The sequence below is a fragment of the Nematolebias whitei genome, chromosome 1, assembly GCF_014905685.2.
Source record: "Nematolebias whitei isolate Nwh7 chromosome 1, NemWhi1, whole genome shotgun sequence".
NCBI lineage: Eukaryota > Metazoa > Chordata > Actinopteri > Cyprinodontiformes > Rivulidae > Nematolebias > Nematolebias whitei.
The window spans coordinates 85,737,670-85,755,771 of NC_056498.1; the positions used below are offsets into that span (position 1 = coordinate 85,737,670).

At 41.2% G+C, this 18,102-nt stretch overlaps 1 protein-coding gene across 1 annotated transcript in view; it reads right to left on the reverse strand.

The window, feature by feature from the left end:
* Positions 1 to 18,102, reverse strand: part of hspa12a (heat shock protein 12A) — a 90,319-nt gene that overhangs the window by 1,403 nt on the left and 70,814 nt on the right. Inside the window, exons 9-11 of the mRNA XM_037687948.1 lie at positions 12,807 to 12,911; positions 12,459 to 12,717; positions 3,417 to 3,520 (exon numbers count right to left, since the gene is read on the reverse strand). Coding sequence (XP_037543876.1) covers positions 3,417 to 3,520; positions 12,459 to 12,717; positions 12,807 to 12,911 — 468 coding nt within the window. The remainder of the gene's footprint in view (positions 1 to 3,416; positions 3,521 to 12,458; positions 12,718 to 12,806; positions 12,912 to 18,102) is intronic.

Sequence of the window (18,102 nt, forward strand, 5' to 3'; positions counted from 1 at the left end):
CTGCGCTGGGACATTTATTTAGTTTTATGAATAGTTCATGAATCGGTCACTTTAACAGCCTACAAGCTCACTCTACTGTTTATTGCATTATATTTTGCACTACTGTTATGATCAACTCGTCCTGTTTATTCTTTATTCTGGTAATTCTGGTATTGTCATTTCCACTTAATCACCTCATCAGTACATAACTGTGACTCTATATAGAACCGGTATGCACACCTTCACTTTACTAAGTTTCTCAGGTTTATACTTTATATTGCACTATTGTTTACTCTGGCCTTGCACATCCATTATCTACCTCTCATCATGTTATTGTCTTCAGTCAGCGTCCCTTTGTCTCCTGTTAGTCACTATTGAGCACGTTGCATCAGAGGTCCTGCTGCTGTTCACTTTTATATTTTTTTATATTTTTTTATATAACTAGTTGTGTTAGTTTATTTTTGCTAATGTTGTTGTTTGCTGCAATTTGAGTAGGAGTGTAACGCAATTTCAATTTCTATGTATGTCCTGTACATATGCAGAATTGACAATAAAAATCAATCAATCAATCAATCAATCAATCAAGAAGCTTTTAAATAATACAGGTGGCTCCAGACTTTGGCAGTCTTACTGAGATGGCTGCTAATAAGTTTCAGTGTTTTTCCACTGCCAGTTGTAGTGTTTGCCAGTAAAATATCACAGATGCTAAGTAGCTATCCAGCATCATCCTGACACTGCTGCGATTTATGATTTAAAAGATCTTAAAGAAGGGATTTAATCAACACAATCTGCTGCTTCATTAGATAGATAACTGGCTTTTTTATATAAGAATGTTTCTGTTCAGTGCCCTGAGATGACTTCTGTTGGGACTTGGAGATATATAAATAAAGTGAATTGAATTGAATTAATTTCTGTAAAATGCCCAACAGTTATTTTCATAGTTGGAAAGTTACTATTTATTACTGGTACTATTTATTTTAAATCCAAATAATGAACTCAAGTCATATCAGTTCTCACCTTGGTCATATTTTATTTAACTTGAAACCCTGTTTCCTTTTGAAAATAACTTTTTAAACAACACCAAGCCCAATAAGTCACAAACTTGTTTTTCAATGTAAACATTTTACAATCCGATCTGACAATTCTTTGTCGAAACACGGTAACAAGCCCCAGTTTTTCCTTGACCAGGAAGTTATAAATGATGTAGGCTGGCTGGTCTTAGGGCGACCAACCCTCTCTGCCTGATCTGTGACAAACCGTTATATATTTTTTATTCTGCTTATCCTCGTCACTTTCATGAATTAATAAACTGCCATGGCAGCTGTGTTTTAAGAGCTGATGGTAAGGAAATATTGTTTAATTTAGGGCTGCAACAAACGTGTATTTCAACAATCGATTATTCGGCCAATTATTATTTTTGATTAATCGATGTATTGGCAAAAAAACAAACAAATGTTTAAATTTCCACCCCTTTATTCCAAAATTGAACATTTGACTGACATAGCAATTCGCACAAAAAACAGGTTGCTATTTGACTATTCTGTTAGTAAAATATTGAATAATAAAAAATAAAAGTTCGTCAAATAGCTTAAAAAAATAAATGTACACAAAAATATATACAAATGTATACTTTATACCTGCACAATATGTAGCTACTTTGTAAAATGTGTCCTTGAGGGAAGAGTGTAACCTGGATTAAAAGTGTGGATCATTGTAGTGAAGCCTATCTAAAAAAGTTTAGTCTGGTCCTCTGGACATTCAAAAAAACAAAACAAAAAAAAAGTAGAAATGTTTCATCTTTCATCCGAAAGACTTCTTCAGTCTGAAGAAGTCTTTCGGATGAAAGATGAAACATTTCTACTTTTTATTGTTTTGTTTTTTTGAATGTCCAGAGGACCAGACTCTGTTTATATTATATACCTATATATACTGCTCCGTTTATATTCTGTCCATTTCACAATAAGAGCACATTCTGATGTAAAATATATACATTTGTGTCCGCCACACAGGCCCCCCCTGAACACACAGAATTTCACAAACACCAAAAACACAAATTGTGAAACCCATTACAGGTGTAAAACACACACCAAATAAATAAAAAAATTAATGAAATACCCAACGGCAATGGCTAGTGAGTTTAATAAGGTGGCCACCACGGCTGCTCTTCACAGCGACAAGGGTTGAAAGTGAAAAAGACTCTCTGGACCGACTTCCACTTAACTGTTCACAGAACCATTTAAGGATGTTTCAGTGAAGATAGCTGCTTGTTGTGGTGTCCATGATGTCTGTCCATCATGAAGGCTGTCATTGTTTGTTGTTGTTTTCTGGAATGAGACAATAAATATGTATTATAGCATAATTTACAGCAACTCAAGAAATGCCTTGTTTCACTTTCAGTGTTAGGTTCAGGCAAAAGTAGCTAAAAGAACAATTAAACACACACACACACACACACACGCACGCACGCACGCACACACACACACACACATATATAAAATACTTAATTACACACATTTGAGTAAATGTAATAAATTACTTTAATTCCTGTTTAAATGCAATTCCTCCTGCCATACCTGCAGTGTCTTCAGACTTTGCCAGCAAATTAAAACTTGAAGCTTAATCATTAAATTATTATCTTTGTGTTAGATTTATTTATAAATCACATTTAAACACTGCTTGTATCAATTAAATTAAATAAAAAGTAACACACGTTCTCTATCACCGCCATTAATCAGCAAACAAACAAATAAACAAACAGCTTCATCTACAGAGAGACTGACGTTACGTTTTCTCACTTGGAAACAGAACAATGTGTTAAATTGTAGAGACTCACCTGCAACACATGACGAGTTGTATCTGCTGCAGCTCCTTCATCCTCCTCGTGACTCCGACATGTTTACGTTTATCAGCATGGTTTTCCCCGTGTTGTCACTTTTCAAAGCTGCATGTTGCGCAGTTTTTTATTTTGTGAAGAGCTCCCACACTTTGGAGGACTTGGGTTGAACAGCTTTCTCTGCGTCAGTCATTTGTCAAATGTATTTAATTTCCTTTGAAAAGAGCCTCTGCTCTACTTCCGCCTCCCCCCTCGCTCTGTTCAACTCACGCTGCAGATTTTTTTTTTAAACTTTATTCAGTCAGCCGGCATTGATAATACACTTCAGCTGAACAAAATGGTTCAGCAGCGCCATGAAAGACGCATAATCGCGCGACACAAAGAATTGATAATGAAATTCGTTGCCAACACTTTTAATCATCAATTTTTATCGATTTTATTGATTCGTTGTTGCAGCTCTAGTTTAATTCATTACACAAAAAATACGACAATATAAATAGAAAGCATTACAAATGCAGCTTCATTCTTGTCACAGAGAATTACTTGATTTTAAAAGTAGTATGTGCACATCTGGTAATGTTGTGACATTACAAACATAACTCACTGAGATGCTGGATGATGTGGTCAATGGTGGGTTTGAAGAGGGTATTCATGGCATCTGGACTCATCCTCAACATCCCCTGAGACGACCATTTAACAAAGTCCACACTAGAGAAAAGAAGAAATTAAATCTGTAACATGGTAAATGGACTGTACTTATACAGCATCTTTCTATCTTATCAAGACACTCAAAGCTCTTTACAACACAATCTGTGTCTCATGTACCCATTCATACAGCGCTCTAATATATCTACACAAAGCTAATCTGAATTTGTAGAGACTAATCAGAGCTTTATCACGTTCATACACTGATGGGACACACATCAGAGGCAATGAGGGGTTCAGTGTCTTGCCCAGGGACACTTCAACATGTGACTGTGTGTCCATCCCATGAGTCAACGGATTGTAGCAGCAATAACTCTCAGTACTGCGGCAGCATGGTGATGATGTTTATCGAGTGGTTGCCTTTCAGTGAGAAGGTTGCTGGAAAAAATCTCAGCTTAGAACCTCTTTGATTTGTATGTTCTCTCCATGCATGCGTGGGTATTCTTGGGTTTCCTCCCACAGACCAAAAACATGTGTTAGGTAACTGATAACCCTAAATTGTCCCTAGGTGTAGATGGTTATTTGTCTCTTTGTGGCCCTGTGATGGACATGCAAACTGTCCAAGGTGTTCCCCGTCTCTCACACAGAGACTGCTGAATATGGGCACAAATCTTACTTCTAACCTACAAAGCTCTCAACAACCTAGCTCCATCTTATATTACAGATTTATTGTTCCATATTTTCCTAACAGAGCACTTTGCTCTCAGACTGCAGGTTTACTTGTGGTTCCTAGACTTTCCAAAAGCAGAAAGGGAGAAAGATCTTTCAGTTATCAGGTTCCTCTCTTGTGGAACCAACTTCCAGTTTCTGTCTGTGAGGCTGACACATTGTCCAGTTTTAAAACTGGGCTTAAGACTTTCCTGTTTGATAAATTCTATAATTAGGGTTGGCTTGGGTTTCCTGAGCTATCCCTTAGTTATGATGCTATAGGCTTAGACTGCTGGAGGAGAAACTGACCACATTTCCTTGACTGAATTGTTAAATTAAATAGTTTTCCTTTGATAGTAATTCTATCTTAACATGTGATTCTTGATCTGCCATTGTGTATCTGTTCCTATCAAACCCACCCAGTCGAAGCAGATGACCACTTGTCCTGAGCCTGGTTCTGCTAAAGGTTTCTTCCTCATGTGGGAGTTTTTCCTTTCCACTGTCGCCTTCATGCCAGCTCAAGATGAGATTTCTGTGATGGGAGAACAAGGATGGAACAAGGAACAGTGATTTCGGCCCTCAGCCCTTCCAACTTCTGGCCTGTCTCCAGACTCCAATTTGTTTCTAAAATAGTGGAGAAAACAGTTGAGTCCCAGTTGAAGTGCTTCCTGGAAGGTCACACCATCTTAGAGCTATTCCAATTTGGCTTTAAACCTCTCCACAGCACTGAAACTGCCCTATTGAAGGTTTTTAATGACATCTTCAGATCCACAGATACTGGTGATTCTGTGCTGCTTGTCCTATTGGACCTCACAGCCGCCTTTAACACCATCGACCATGAGATCCTCATTGCTAGGTTGGAGCAGTGGGTGGGCATCACAGGGTCAGCCCTCAATTGGCTCAGATCCTACCTCACTGACAGATCCTTTTGTGTCTCCATCAAGAATTTTAGCTCTGCAGTGACAGAGCTTAAATGGGGGGTTCCGCAGGGGTCCATCATGGGTCCCCTCCTATTCTTTCTATGCCTGCTGCCACTTGGTGTTATTTTCCGGAAATACAACATACCCTTTCACTTCTACGCCGACGACTGTCAAATTTACTTCCCCCTAAGACACAATGGTACATGCTCTATTCAACCTCTGCTCGACTGCCTGGCTGACATCAGGGACTGGATGGCTTTAAACTTCTTAAGTTTCAACGAAAAGAAGTCTGAAGTCATGTTGTTCCCTCCCAATGATATGATCACAAACCACTGCATTGACCTTTCCACTCTAACCCTGTCAGAAAAACAAAGAGTCACTAATCTGGGTGTGGTAATGGACACTTCCCTGAAACTTAACAATCACGTAAACATGATTGTTAAATCATGCTTCTTCCAACTGAGGCAGCTGTCTAAACTGAAGCCCATATTGTCCAAAAATAACCTGGAGACAGTAATACATGCATTCATTACATCTAGGCTTGATTACTGCAATTCACTCCTGTTTGATATCAGTCAGACCTCCACTGCACGACTACAACTGGTCCAGAATGAAGCAGCCCCAATTTTTAACCAGTACAGGCAAAAGAGAGCACATTACACCAGTTTTGGCCTCACTGCACTGGCTACCGGTTCACCTTCGAATCCAGTTCAAATTACTCCTTTATGTCTACAAATTGCTGAACAGTTTCCCCCCATCTCTCTGATCTGCTGCAACCTTATGTCCCACCACGTTCCCTGAGGTCAGCAGACCAATTGCTCCTCACAGTTCCAGGAACTCGTCTTAAGCGCAGAGGTGACAGGGCCTTCTCTGTAGCAGGACCAAGATTTTGGAACGAGTTACCTCTGCTTGTCAGACAGGCCCCCTCCCTCTCGGTTTTCAAATCCCGTTTAAAAACTCACTACTATTCAGTAGCTTTCAACACCAGATGATCTGTGTTTTGAGCCTGTACGCTCCACACTGGTTTGTCGTCATATTTATTATTTGCATAGTTTTTATGTCTATATTTTTTATTTACTTCATTTTGTATATTGCTTCGTGTGTTGTCTGTTGTTCTGTCTGTACAGCACTTTGGTTGGCCTTGTAGCTGTTTTAAGTGCTCTATAAATAAAATGGTATGGTATGGTATGGTATGGGAGTAAAATTCAAAGCAGTCTGCTCCTCAGATAAATAATGTTAACTTACCTTTTATGTATCGGTATATGAATGTTTCTGTTCAGTGCCCTGAGATGACTTCTGTTGTGACTTGATGCTGTATATAAATAAACTGAATTGAACTAAATATCATTTTAGAAGAATTTTGGCCATCTTATTTTTTTACAACAATGCTTTATTTCATAAAGTCTGCAGTTGTTTTATTTTTCTGCACAGCTATCTTAAGGTCCCACTACTTAATTTCAATCAAGTTGAGGTCTGGACTTTGACTTGACTGGTCCAGCACCTTGCATTTTTATTTTTTTACTTGCTGTGTCTGAGATCATGATCCAGTTTGGTCCAAGTTTCAGCTTTAAGACAGAAGGCCTCAAGTTGGACTCTAGAATACTTTGTTCCACAGAGAAGTTCACGGTCAACTCAGTGACGACAAGTTGTCCAGTTCCTGTGACTGCAAAACAAGTAAAACACCTCTAAGTGGTTCGGGCAACCACCAAGCCAGAGAAATCATGAAGACTAAGGAACTCTTATAGTCATCCTCCCTCCACCCCTATGCTTGACAGCTGGAATGATTTTCTCTACACATGATGTTGTCCAGTATGAGTAAACATCTCAACATCAAAAACATCTGTCCAGGACATTGTTCCAGATGTCTTGTGTTCAGAAGCAACTTTGCAAATGTAAGTCATGCTAAAGACTAAATACTAAAGCTGATAAATGACAACTGTATGATCCATTCAGTTGTCCAAGAGATGATTTGATAGAGATAAATGCACAAATTCAGACAAAAAACATTGTTGCCTGCCTTTTATAGGAAAGTAAAACTGTATTACTGTTCATGATTTATTTGCTTTTTATTCATTTTTTTATGATGGTGTGTGATTAAAAAAAGTGATCGCCTATTTAATTCTACCATGTTTCCCTCCTTTTTTAATACTTATCTACTGATAGAAGCACATCTATGAGATGAAAAGCTAATTACAAGGATGTTACCTTTTAGACTCTGTTAAATTAAGGAGTGCGTATAAAAGATGTGCTGCTACCATTTTTTCTACACATGAATATTTATAGCTATGAGTAATAAGACTGTTTATTCATTTTATCAATACTGTTTTAACTACCATTATGTTACGATGTTCTTTTCATTATCAGCAGTGATGTGAATAACTCATCAAGTAAATCTCAAAGGATTTTTTTATTGAAAAAATGGATTTTAAAATGAAAATAAGAAACATTCAGATGTATTTTACAGTGCTTTAATTGATCATTTTAGATTCCTGATTAGCACAAGGATCTGATTCCAAAAAGAAAACACCCCACTATGATTAAAAAATACATTATATATTTGTTTACTTATACTATTACTTTTAGTATTAATTCATTTACTCACATTTGGCCGACACATCCTTCTATACAGACATTTTATTGAAATAAATGTCTGTATAGAAGTGTCAACCAAATGTGAGTTCTATTTCATTCCTCCTGACCGCCAGAGGGCAGTGCTGAAAGCACTGAATGTTCCCTTTGCACATGCGCTGTTTGAGTAGTAATACCAACGAAGTCACAAGTGTGACACGGATGACCAATCAGAGGCTAAATAGCCAGGCGTCATCCGTGGCACTGTTCCTTTTTTCTTCTCGCGTGCAGTTCAATCCAGGGCTTCAGCCTTTGGATCTTTTAACCGTCGTCGGAGGCCCGATTCCCCGTTGGCCCGACTGCCCGTTGGCCCGACTGCCCGTTGGCCTGACTGCCCGTTGGCCCGACTGCCCGTTGGCCCGACTGCCCGTTGGCCCGACTGCCCGTTGGCCGGAGCAGCGGGTTCGCCCTCCTAGGGGCCACAACGGTTTAGCCTTCGTTCAAGGTATTTCTGCTGTTCGTTGGGGATTACGGCGGCTTTCGCCCCTTTCCCAACTTACAGCAGCTGACTACTGTGTGTGTGTGTGTGAGATTCAACACTGGTGAGTAGTCTTTTTCTTCTATTTTGCCTTAGTTAGCGGCTCCGTCCCCTCTGTTGGAGGTGACTACTGTGTGTGAGATTCAACACTGTTAAGTAGTCTTACTTCTATTCTGCCTTGGTTAGCGGTTCCGTCCGCTCTCTTGGAGGGTTCCAACCGCGAGGTCGGTTTGGATTGTGCTCCGAAGTTAATTACGTAGCCAGCTGTGTTCTGGTCTTGTTTTCTAATTTGTAAAGGCGAGCGTTCGCGCACCCTCTCAATCATTTTTCACCAACCTCATAAACGGTTGGACTGAGCTAGCAGTGCTAACCTCTCTGAGCTTTGGCCTTGCTTTCTATTGGTGAAGTCTAGCAGTGTGCACCCTCTCCCAATCATTTTCACCAACCTCATAAACGGTTGGACAGAGCTAGCCGTGCTAGCCTCTGTGAGTTTTGGCCTTGTTTTCTATTGGTGAAGGCTAGCGTTGCACAATCTCTCCCAATCATTTTCACCAACCTTATAAACGGTTGGACTGAGCTAGAGGTGCTGGCCTCTCTACATTCTGGCCTTGTTTCATTGGTGAAAGCAAGCGTTGGTGCCCCCTCTCCCAATCTTTTTTTTACCAACCTCATCCACAGTTGGACCAAGCTAGCGGTGCTAGCCTCCCTACGTTCTGGCCTTGTTTTCTACTGGTGAAGGCTAGCGTTACCCTCTCCCAATCATTTTCACCAACCTCATGAATGGTTGGACTAAGCTAGAGGTGCTGGCCTCTCTGAGTTCTGGCCTTATTTTAATTGGTGAAGGCAAGCATTTGCGCCCCCTCTCCCAATTATCCTCTTTTACCATCTGAGCTAGCGACGCTAGCCTGTTCGAGTCTCTCTGCTTTAATTGGTGATGGCAAACGTGCGCGCCCACTCTCCCAATTCTCGGCCTAACCTTTTGTCCTTGTTCTCGTCCTGTATTCTGGACGTAGCTGGCGGTGTCAGCTCCTTTGCTGAGTTGCGGTTTTTACTTGAGTAAACTGCCTAAAGTAAGGAGCATGAACGGCTCTCACTGCTACACAGATTGTGAGGCTGTGCTCCAGGCAGATGACGGTCACGACCTGTGTCCTGTCTGCCTTGGACATGACCATCTGGTGAAGGCCCTGTCAGAGAACCCCTGCATGAACTGCAGCTTCATGCCTCGTGCTGTGAGGGTGGCTCGGCTGGCCCAGTTTCGCTCCGAGCTCGGCAGTGACTTCCCACTTTCTGGGTAGGAGGCTCCACCTAGGCGCCCAAAGTGCCGGACTGAGGCCACAGTCTCTGTGGCCCCTCCAAGAAAGGGGCGAGCCAAGTCTGATCAGGGTCTATCCATGAGGGTGGAGCAGCTGTCCGCAAAATTGGCAGAGATGAAGTCCCTTTTTCAGGCATGCCAACTGGGGGCTGAGCCAGTGGCATGGACCGGACTCTCCTCGCCACCCCTGCCTGAGTTAGCTGCGGAGGAAAAAGTGTTATCCTTGGCTGCCTCTGCCTCTCACCTTTTAGGTGAGGAGGAGGAACAGTCATCTCAAGTCTCAGAGACTGGTTCATTTTCTTCGTCTCGGAGCACAGCAAGTGGGTCAGGTGACGGCTCAATGCAAGACGTCATGCGTATGGCCCTGAGACAATTGCAGATGGGCGTCCCGTAACCAGAGGAGTCCACCCCTGGAAGTGCCTTCTTCAGGCGCAGACAGGCCCCTCCTTCCTTTTCTGTCCCTCTATCGGAGGAGTACCTGAGAGAGTTGCATGGTTGCTGGCAGGACCCAAAGGTCTTTGCGCACCTCTCCGCGGATGGCGGAGTGTTGGCGGCTATGCATAAGCCAGCTGTAGTGGGCTTGGAATGCATGCCGGTGATCGAACCTGCTGTTGCCTCACTCATCATGTCACCAGAGGAAGTTCTGCACAGTGATGTTTGGTGCCTGTCCAGGCACAACAGATAAGGCAGCAGTTTTCAGGCCTTAGCAAGGTGATGCCCCCTCCATATCCTTGGCATCCAAGGTGCCTGTCAGCTGATCTCAGCATTTGGCCGCTGACTCGAGGTCATGATCGTCAGAGTGTTTTTTTTTACCCTTGTGCGGTTCAGCAGAGACCCGACAGGAGCTTTCGTGAGTTGGTCCACCAACCAGCTGGGCAGGTTTGGACCAGGGACTCTGGCCACCACCCACCCCCACCCCACTGCCTCCAGGAGCCGTGGAGGGCGACGCTGATGTCACCGGGCCGACCGTCGAATATTTCTCCCACCAGCAGTTCTGTTACTGGGCAGCTCACACCGTGGACCCATGGGTGGTTGCCACTCTGACCCATGGTTACCGACTACAGTCCTGACGGTGACCTCACATCTCACGCTGGGTCAACATGACTATATTTGCCGACCCGGTGAAAGCTCGAGCACTAGACCAGGAGTTTTCGCCCCCCTGGCTAAGGGTGCAATAGAGACAGTGAACCTTCTGCAACAACCCAGAAGCCATTACTCGACTTACTTCCTCATTCAAAAAGGACAGCGGGTTTCATCCCATTTTAGATCTGAGGAGACTCAACCAGTACCTAAGGGTGCTGCCCTCCCACATGCTCATGACAGCAGAGGTCGTTTAAGTTGTCATGATGGGAGAATGGTTCACGTCTATAGACCTGAAAGATGCTTATTCTCATGTGCCTATTGCGGCAGAACATCACCGCTTTCTCAGGTTTGCCTATCGGGGTCATCACTGGCAGTTCCGGGTACTCTCATTTGGGCTCTCTCTTTCCCCAAGGGTGTTCACTCGGTGAGTGAAGGCAGCCCTCTCTCCTCTGCAGGCCTAAGGAGTGAAGGTTTTGCTGTACTAAACACAAATCGCCTGCTTGCTCATGTGTCTCAGTTGGGCCTTAATGTCTACCTGGAGAAGAGCTGCCTGATCCTTTCCCAGATGATCTCCTTTCTTGGGTGGTTCTGGATTCACCCTCCATGAGAGCTCGCCCATCCGCTCAAAGGGTGGGCGGCATACTCCAGTTGGTCAGTCAGTTCAGGCTGGGCAGGCAGCTCCTCTACGTTGCCTTCCAGCAGCTACTAGGCAAACTGACATCAGTCACTCGGGTGGTGCCCTTAGGCTTGCTGTCACTTCGCCCCTTGCAGAGGTGGCTCAACAGCTTTTGCCTGGATGCCAGGCTGCACAGGCATCACAAGCTCGCAGTGACGTGGTCATGTCTTCATGCCCTGACTCCATGGAGGGCCAAAGATTATTTGTCCAGGGGTGTCCCCATGGGAGTGGTAGTGTATCGCAGGGAAGCGGTCATGACAGATGCCAGCTCCATGGGATGGGGCGCTGTGTGACAACGCAGAGCGGTTCAGGGCTTCTGGGGTCAAAGGACCAATGGCCAAGAAAAAGCCATTGCTTAAAGAAAAATATAAGATGTACTGTCTGAAATTTATTCCCTCAACATGTGGAAGAAAGTGCAAGAAAGTGCTGTGGGCTGATAGGGCTAAGAACTTTTGAGCCTTAAAGGATGAGACCATGTCTGGTGCAAACCTACCACCTCTCATCATGCTAACACCATCTCTACAGTGATGCATGGTGGTGGCAGCAACATGGAAAATGGTAAATGGACTGTACTTATATAGCACCTTTTTATCTTATCAAGATGCTCAAAGCTCTTTACAACAATTTGCATCCTCATTTACCCATTCATACAGCACTCTACTAGATCTCTACAAAGAATAATCAGTGCTTTATCAAATTCACACACCGACGGGACACACATCGGAGGCAATCAGGGGTTCAGTGTCTTGCCCAGGGACACTTCGGCATGTGACTGCTGGTGGAATCGAACCCTCAATTCTTGCATTGGAGGACAACTGTTCTAACCATTCAGCCACAGCCATGATGTGTGGGACCCTAATAAATAGGTTCAGTGAGAGGTTTTATGTTTTGGCCAAGAACACGTCACATGTTTGGCCAGATGTTTCATTTCAAAAACAACCACAGTACAGTTAAGACACGGCTGCCTCTACAATGTCATGAGATCAACTTATTTTTTGCAGTTTGCCCCAGTCTTGTCTCTAGAGACCAACATGTGCATGTCTGTATACTTGACACTGCCTGTGTTGAATTATAGATCCTGGAATAATCCATAGTGTCCAAATGCAGTGGTCCCATATGCACAACACAACAAGATGTGTGATAGTTCTAATATTTCAGCTCAGGGTTTCCACCCTTTGCTTTCTGCTTTTACTCACTTGCTCTTGCGTAGGGCGTGCTCCACACTGTGGCCCCGGAACTTCTTGTAGTAGTCAATGAAGGAGAAAGGCAGGTTGATATTGAGGGGGTTAGTTCTATCTGGAGCTGCTGCTCTCTTTCGAGACTCAAATGCAATCATCAAGTCCACCCAGGCAGCCGGCCTCTTTACTTTAAACTGGTCAATAAAATCCTGGCCAAAGATCTTACACAGCAACTTCTCAAACTCATAATCAACCCCAATAGAGCCATAAGGTCCACCTGAGAAATGAAGTAATTGCAAAAGGGATTTGAATCATAAAATAAGAACTTTTAGCATCAAAACTACATTATTTCACAGCGTTTATTACCTGAAGCTTTGTACAACTCTTTTAGGTGTCCCTCTGGAAGCCGGATCTGATGCACAGTCAGGTCAACTGTTCCTCCACCACAGTCCATTACCACGTAACGATCACCTGTCAGGAAAACAGGTAAATGTAAAACACAGTGAGCAGCAAATACTTACAGGCACATGTAAATGGATGTTATCAAACAAAAATCCTTCTGCCATAACACTCAGTCACTGCCTGATGTCTAACATCATGAATGTAATTTTACAGGCAGTCCTGGAGACCTTTGAGGGCTGGTGGTAGCTGGCAGTTTGGACCCTATTTTTTTTCTCTCCCAGATTCTAATTGGGTATTTTCACACTTCATATTTTACTTTTTATTTCTCTATTTTGTATTGTTAATTTCTATTTATTGTTTTATGAGCGTATGCAATGTGGAACTGCTGCCTTGAATTTCCCCCTGGAAGTCAGTGACTGTGTACTGTCTGTCTGATTGACACAGTAAAAACTATTAAAGATTATTCTAATTTGCAACTATTTGAATTTCATACCTTTTAGCTGAAATAAGAATTTATTTCAAAATTAAGATAGTGTAAAGATATATAACATATATTCTAAATTACCCAGCAAGTCCTGCCTAAATACAAGTTTTCTTGAGCAAATGTAATTTCGTAGTAACACTTTACATTAAATACTTCAATAATAATATTAATCTCTGAAGCTATGAGACAAACAGGAAAAAAACACACGAGTGCATCCAGTTTGGATAAAATCACTGATTTTCCAACTGAACTTTTCAGTTTTTGTCACAGATCTGCTGATTTTCTTCACTCAAGAACTCTTTCATGTTTGTTTCTCTCCATGTTTTAACTTCTCTTTGCAGAACTAGAAAAAACAACATAAAGGGATTACCATAAAGACAAAGCTGTGCATCACTGAAAATATGCACAAGTAAAATAAATTTTTTTTAACTAAATTTAACAAAGTTCATTCAGACCTTATTGATGAGCTCATAATGGCCTCTTCCAGTGAACCCACTTCCAAAGCTGACTGGTGCCATCGTATAACTCCACTCTTCAAAAATTTTCATGAGAATGCTATTTTTCAAACATTTGCTCTGCCATCACGTTTATATTACACATTTATTTAGACAGAATTATTAAAACAATCCTGCTGTCCATGACATTTGTGGAAAATAAGATCAACTAATAAGTCATCTGAGATATCTTCATTAAATGTAATGGTTTAGGCATGAACAGTTATCTTTTCACAGTTTGATGCCAGGTCATAAGTGACCTATTGTATGTCGGCAAAATGAATACGTGCTGCAATACAAAAAAGTAAATGGACCGTACTTATATAGTGCCTTTCTACCTTATTTCAAGATACTCAAAGCGCTTTACACTACAATCTGTGTCCTCATTCACCCATTCATACAGCACTCTACTTGATCTCTACAAAGCTAATTGAACAAATCATTCTAAAGAGACTAATCAGAGTTTTATCACATTCAAACACTGATGGGACACACATCGGAGGCTATGAGGGGTTCAGTGTCTTTCCCAGGGACACTTCGGCATGTGACTGCTGGTGGATTTGAACCCCCAACTCTCGCATTGGAGGACGACTGCTCTAACCACTCAGCCACAGCCGCCCCTGTGAAAAAGTGAAAATATAAATTTATGCAGTAACAGATTTTCGTAAAAACAAGTCCATAAAAACATCTAGCAATTCCTTTAACTAAAATAGCTCCTGATCTTCCTAATCTACACTTAAACTGAAGTTGTCTAACAGGTACATCTTCTAAAGGCGAGCAGTGGAACAGAGGTTAGAGAAGGCGAGCCTTTGATTGGGAGGTCACTGGTTCAAAACCCTTGACCACATCAAAAATGTGGATGGGAAAGCTGAAGTAGCAACACCTGCCTCCACTCTCCTTTACCCCACTCTGGGCCCTTGAGCAAGAGCCCTTTTTTAAATCTACAGGTACTATCTAGGCTGCTGTAGTGAAAGGAAATCCCTTCATATAATGTTTGACATCATTGCGAAGCTTGGGAATTACTTGGTTAAAAGAAATGGCTGGAATTTCTGATGACATCACTCCAGACCAATAAAACCAGTTTTCAAACCAATCACATAAAAAAATCTTGCTGCTAGGCCATGAAATAAATAGCCAAATTTCAATAAAATTTCTAACATTTTTTAACTTTTGAGATGGAGAATTTAAAAACAATAACTCAATATGGAAAAATTCTTTAATTGCCAGTACAGTTCACATAACCATAGTTCTGATCAAACTGGTGGCGTTGCTCTTTCTTATTGATAAGCTTGTTTAAAGACATTCTCCTAAAATCTTGGGTTAAACAGATTCTGCCTCTTAAAGTCATCTCATCTCTGGGATGCTCTGCTTGACATTTGTTTGTAATAAATACATTTTTTTAGGTCTTCTGGTCTCTCATATCTTTTTGCCATGACTTTGACCCTGGATGCCCTGGAAGGCTTAGAGTTGCTATTACCGGTGTTATTTAGTCCCGTAAACAACTACAGAATTCTTTGTAATAAATAAAGTATAAATAGAGTTGGCATGATCAACTATAACATTTAGGAGATCAAAGTTGTTTGAAAATAGCAGCAATCCACTTTCTTGTGGCCGACTTCAGGCATTCAAAAAGCTAATTACACACAATTGTAGCTTTTAGGCTAAAAAGACAGGTTCAGTATGGTTGAAATAATTTATCTTTTTTTTTCTTCAATACTGAGTAAACTTTTTTTTTCTAATTGATGTAAATATTACAATCAGTTGTATGAATCCTAAATGTTTCTTTTACGAACAAAGAAGACAACGTTTTACTGGGAAATGAAAAAAGGTCATTGTGATTGTTTTATTCTCTTTGCCATTTATTTCTCTGCTACAGAAATCAGTTGAATGAACATCCTTCAAGAATCATTATTTAATGGGTTATGAATGGGAAACTGCTTCTCAATCTGAGTAGCACATTTGCAACTACAGTCATTGAAGGCCAATGTAATACAGAAAAAACAAAGTTTAGATGGAACTGTTATGTGGGAGCAGTAGAATTGAGACGTTTTTGAAACCAAGGCCTTCAGTTTCCAAAATTGCTTAAAAGAAATTTGATGAAATCCCATCTATTAGATGTCTCTTTGCTCTATTTGTTTTTTTGTTTTTTGGTATAGGTATTGAAAACCACAACCTTTATTTAAGCTTCTACAATACTATTGTAGTGTTTAATATCAATTTAATTTTTAACTACTGAACAGAAGTAAATCTGATTTTGCAATTACTCACTCCAGTGACTCAAACTACGATGAATGAGTTGTTTTATGTCACTATTTATGCCCTTAATGTAAATAATGTCACACTACTTCTGTGTTTATTGCACTCCTGTTCAACTGTATTTTGGATTTTATTTTGCATATCTGTGCAATTTCTTGAAACAAATGATGACATGAGTTTGAGTTTCGTTGATTTGAAGTCAGAGTATTGTTTTAGTAGAGCAACAGCAGCTGTTTCAGACAAAGCAGAGACAACAGAAATTCAGTTGGAAATGGCTTAAAAAGACAGTTAGCAGAGGTGTACGTGCTAATGATGTTAGTAACAAGTAAGCATTTAAACTTTCTACAGAACAAATTACTGATTGAATCATCAAGCCTGGACATGAGCATTAGAACTTAATCTATCACTAAATACACATGCAGAGGTAAGAAGTTCTTTAATAATTATTCATTCACATCAAAACAATTCTTTCACAAGAAGACAATAATATTTAACATGGTTGTTGCAGTTTGAGCCTGGTCTTTGTTTTTGGATCAGTTACAACACAGTAAACAGTTTATAAGTGAGCCAAAATATTAGCTGCTGAACAGGCTACAGTGCATTGAAGAACAGATAAAAGATATAATGCTAACTCCTATTTGAACAAAGAAAAACAAATCCTAACACTAAAACTGTTACCATTAAGTTTCATTTTAAAGACTTACAACACCACTTTGAGTAAAGAGGTGAGAGGTCAAGTGTACATAAAGCTGTAGTCAAAAGTTTACATTCACCTAAACGGCATGGAGATTATTTGGGGCCAGCCGAAACGATGTAAGAAGGAAGTTTTGTGGTCAGAGAAGTCAAAGATTGAGCTCTTAAGCCTGTGATTAGAAGTGTGTTCAAATGACTCAAAGTGAGCCTTCCAATTCTAAGAACACTGAACCAACTGTCCAGCATGGTGGAGGTAGCATCATGCTGTGGTACTTTGCACAAAGTGAATGGAATACTGAAGAGTAAGGACCACTTCCAAATTCTTCTAATTTACATCAAATCAGCAGCTAGAATGTTTAAACTTGAAAACAGTGTCCTGATGTATGATCAATAATCCAGGGAGAAAAATCTAACAAAGTTGAGTCAGGTCCTCTGGACAGATTCTTCTTTGTTGAAACATTTCACCTTTTATCCAAACCACTTCTCCAGTTGGAGGAGCTGCAACAAACTCAGTTTTATAAATAGCACCTTTTCATAGTGGATCAACCAGTTTGTTGTTGACCACCAAAACTAGCTGATCACATGATAAAGGAGGACCGTCAGTCTAACAGCTGGTCATTAGTGACCACCTGTTAGACCACCAGCCTCAGTGGTTAGCACTGTTGTCTCACAGCAAGAAGGTCCTCGGGTAAATCTCCAGTTAGACCTGAGGTCTTTCTGTGTGGAGTTTGCATATTCTTCTCGTGCTTGGGTGGGTTTTCTACAGTTTCCTCCCACAGACCAAAAACATGCATGTTAGGCTGCCTTCAGGTCCAGGCCTCCCTTGCAAAAGAGATCTGTGATCTCAATGGGATTTGCCTGGTTAAATAAAGGTTAATAAATAGCACTCCGATGGCTGTTTACTATTCCCAGGGGGTTGAGTGATACTAGCAATCACAGCAGTGTAAGAGGGGGACAGTTGAACACGGAGGCCTCCACCCCTGTTTAATGAAGGACGATTTCTTTTCACAAAGATGGCCTCCTTTACTCCTCTCTCAAACCATCGTTCTTCTCCATCAAGGATGTGAACATCTTCATCCCTGAAAGAGTGACCGCTGGCCTGGAGATGAGTGTAGATCACAGAGTTCTGGCCTGATGATGTTGATCTTCTGTGCTGGTCCATCCTTTTGGCCAGTGGCTGTTTAGTTTCCCCGATGTAAGACTGATCACAGCCCTCCTGGCACTGAACAGCATACACAACATTACTCTGTTTGTGCCGGGGGACTGGATCTTTGGGATGAACCAGTCTTTGCTGTAATGTATTACTATATATATATATATATATATATATACA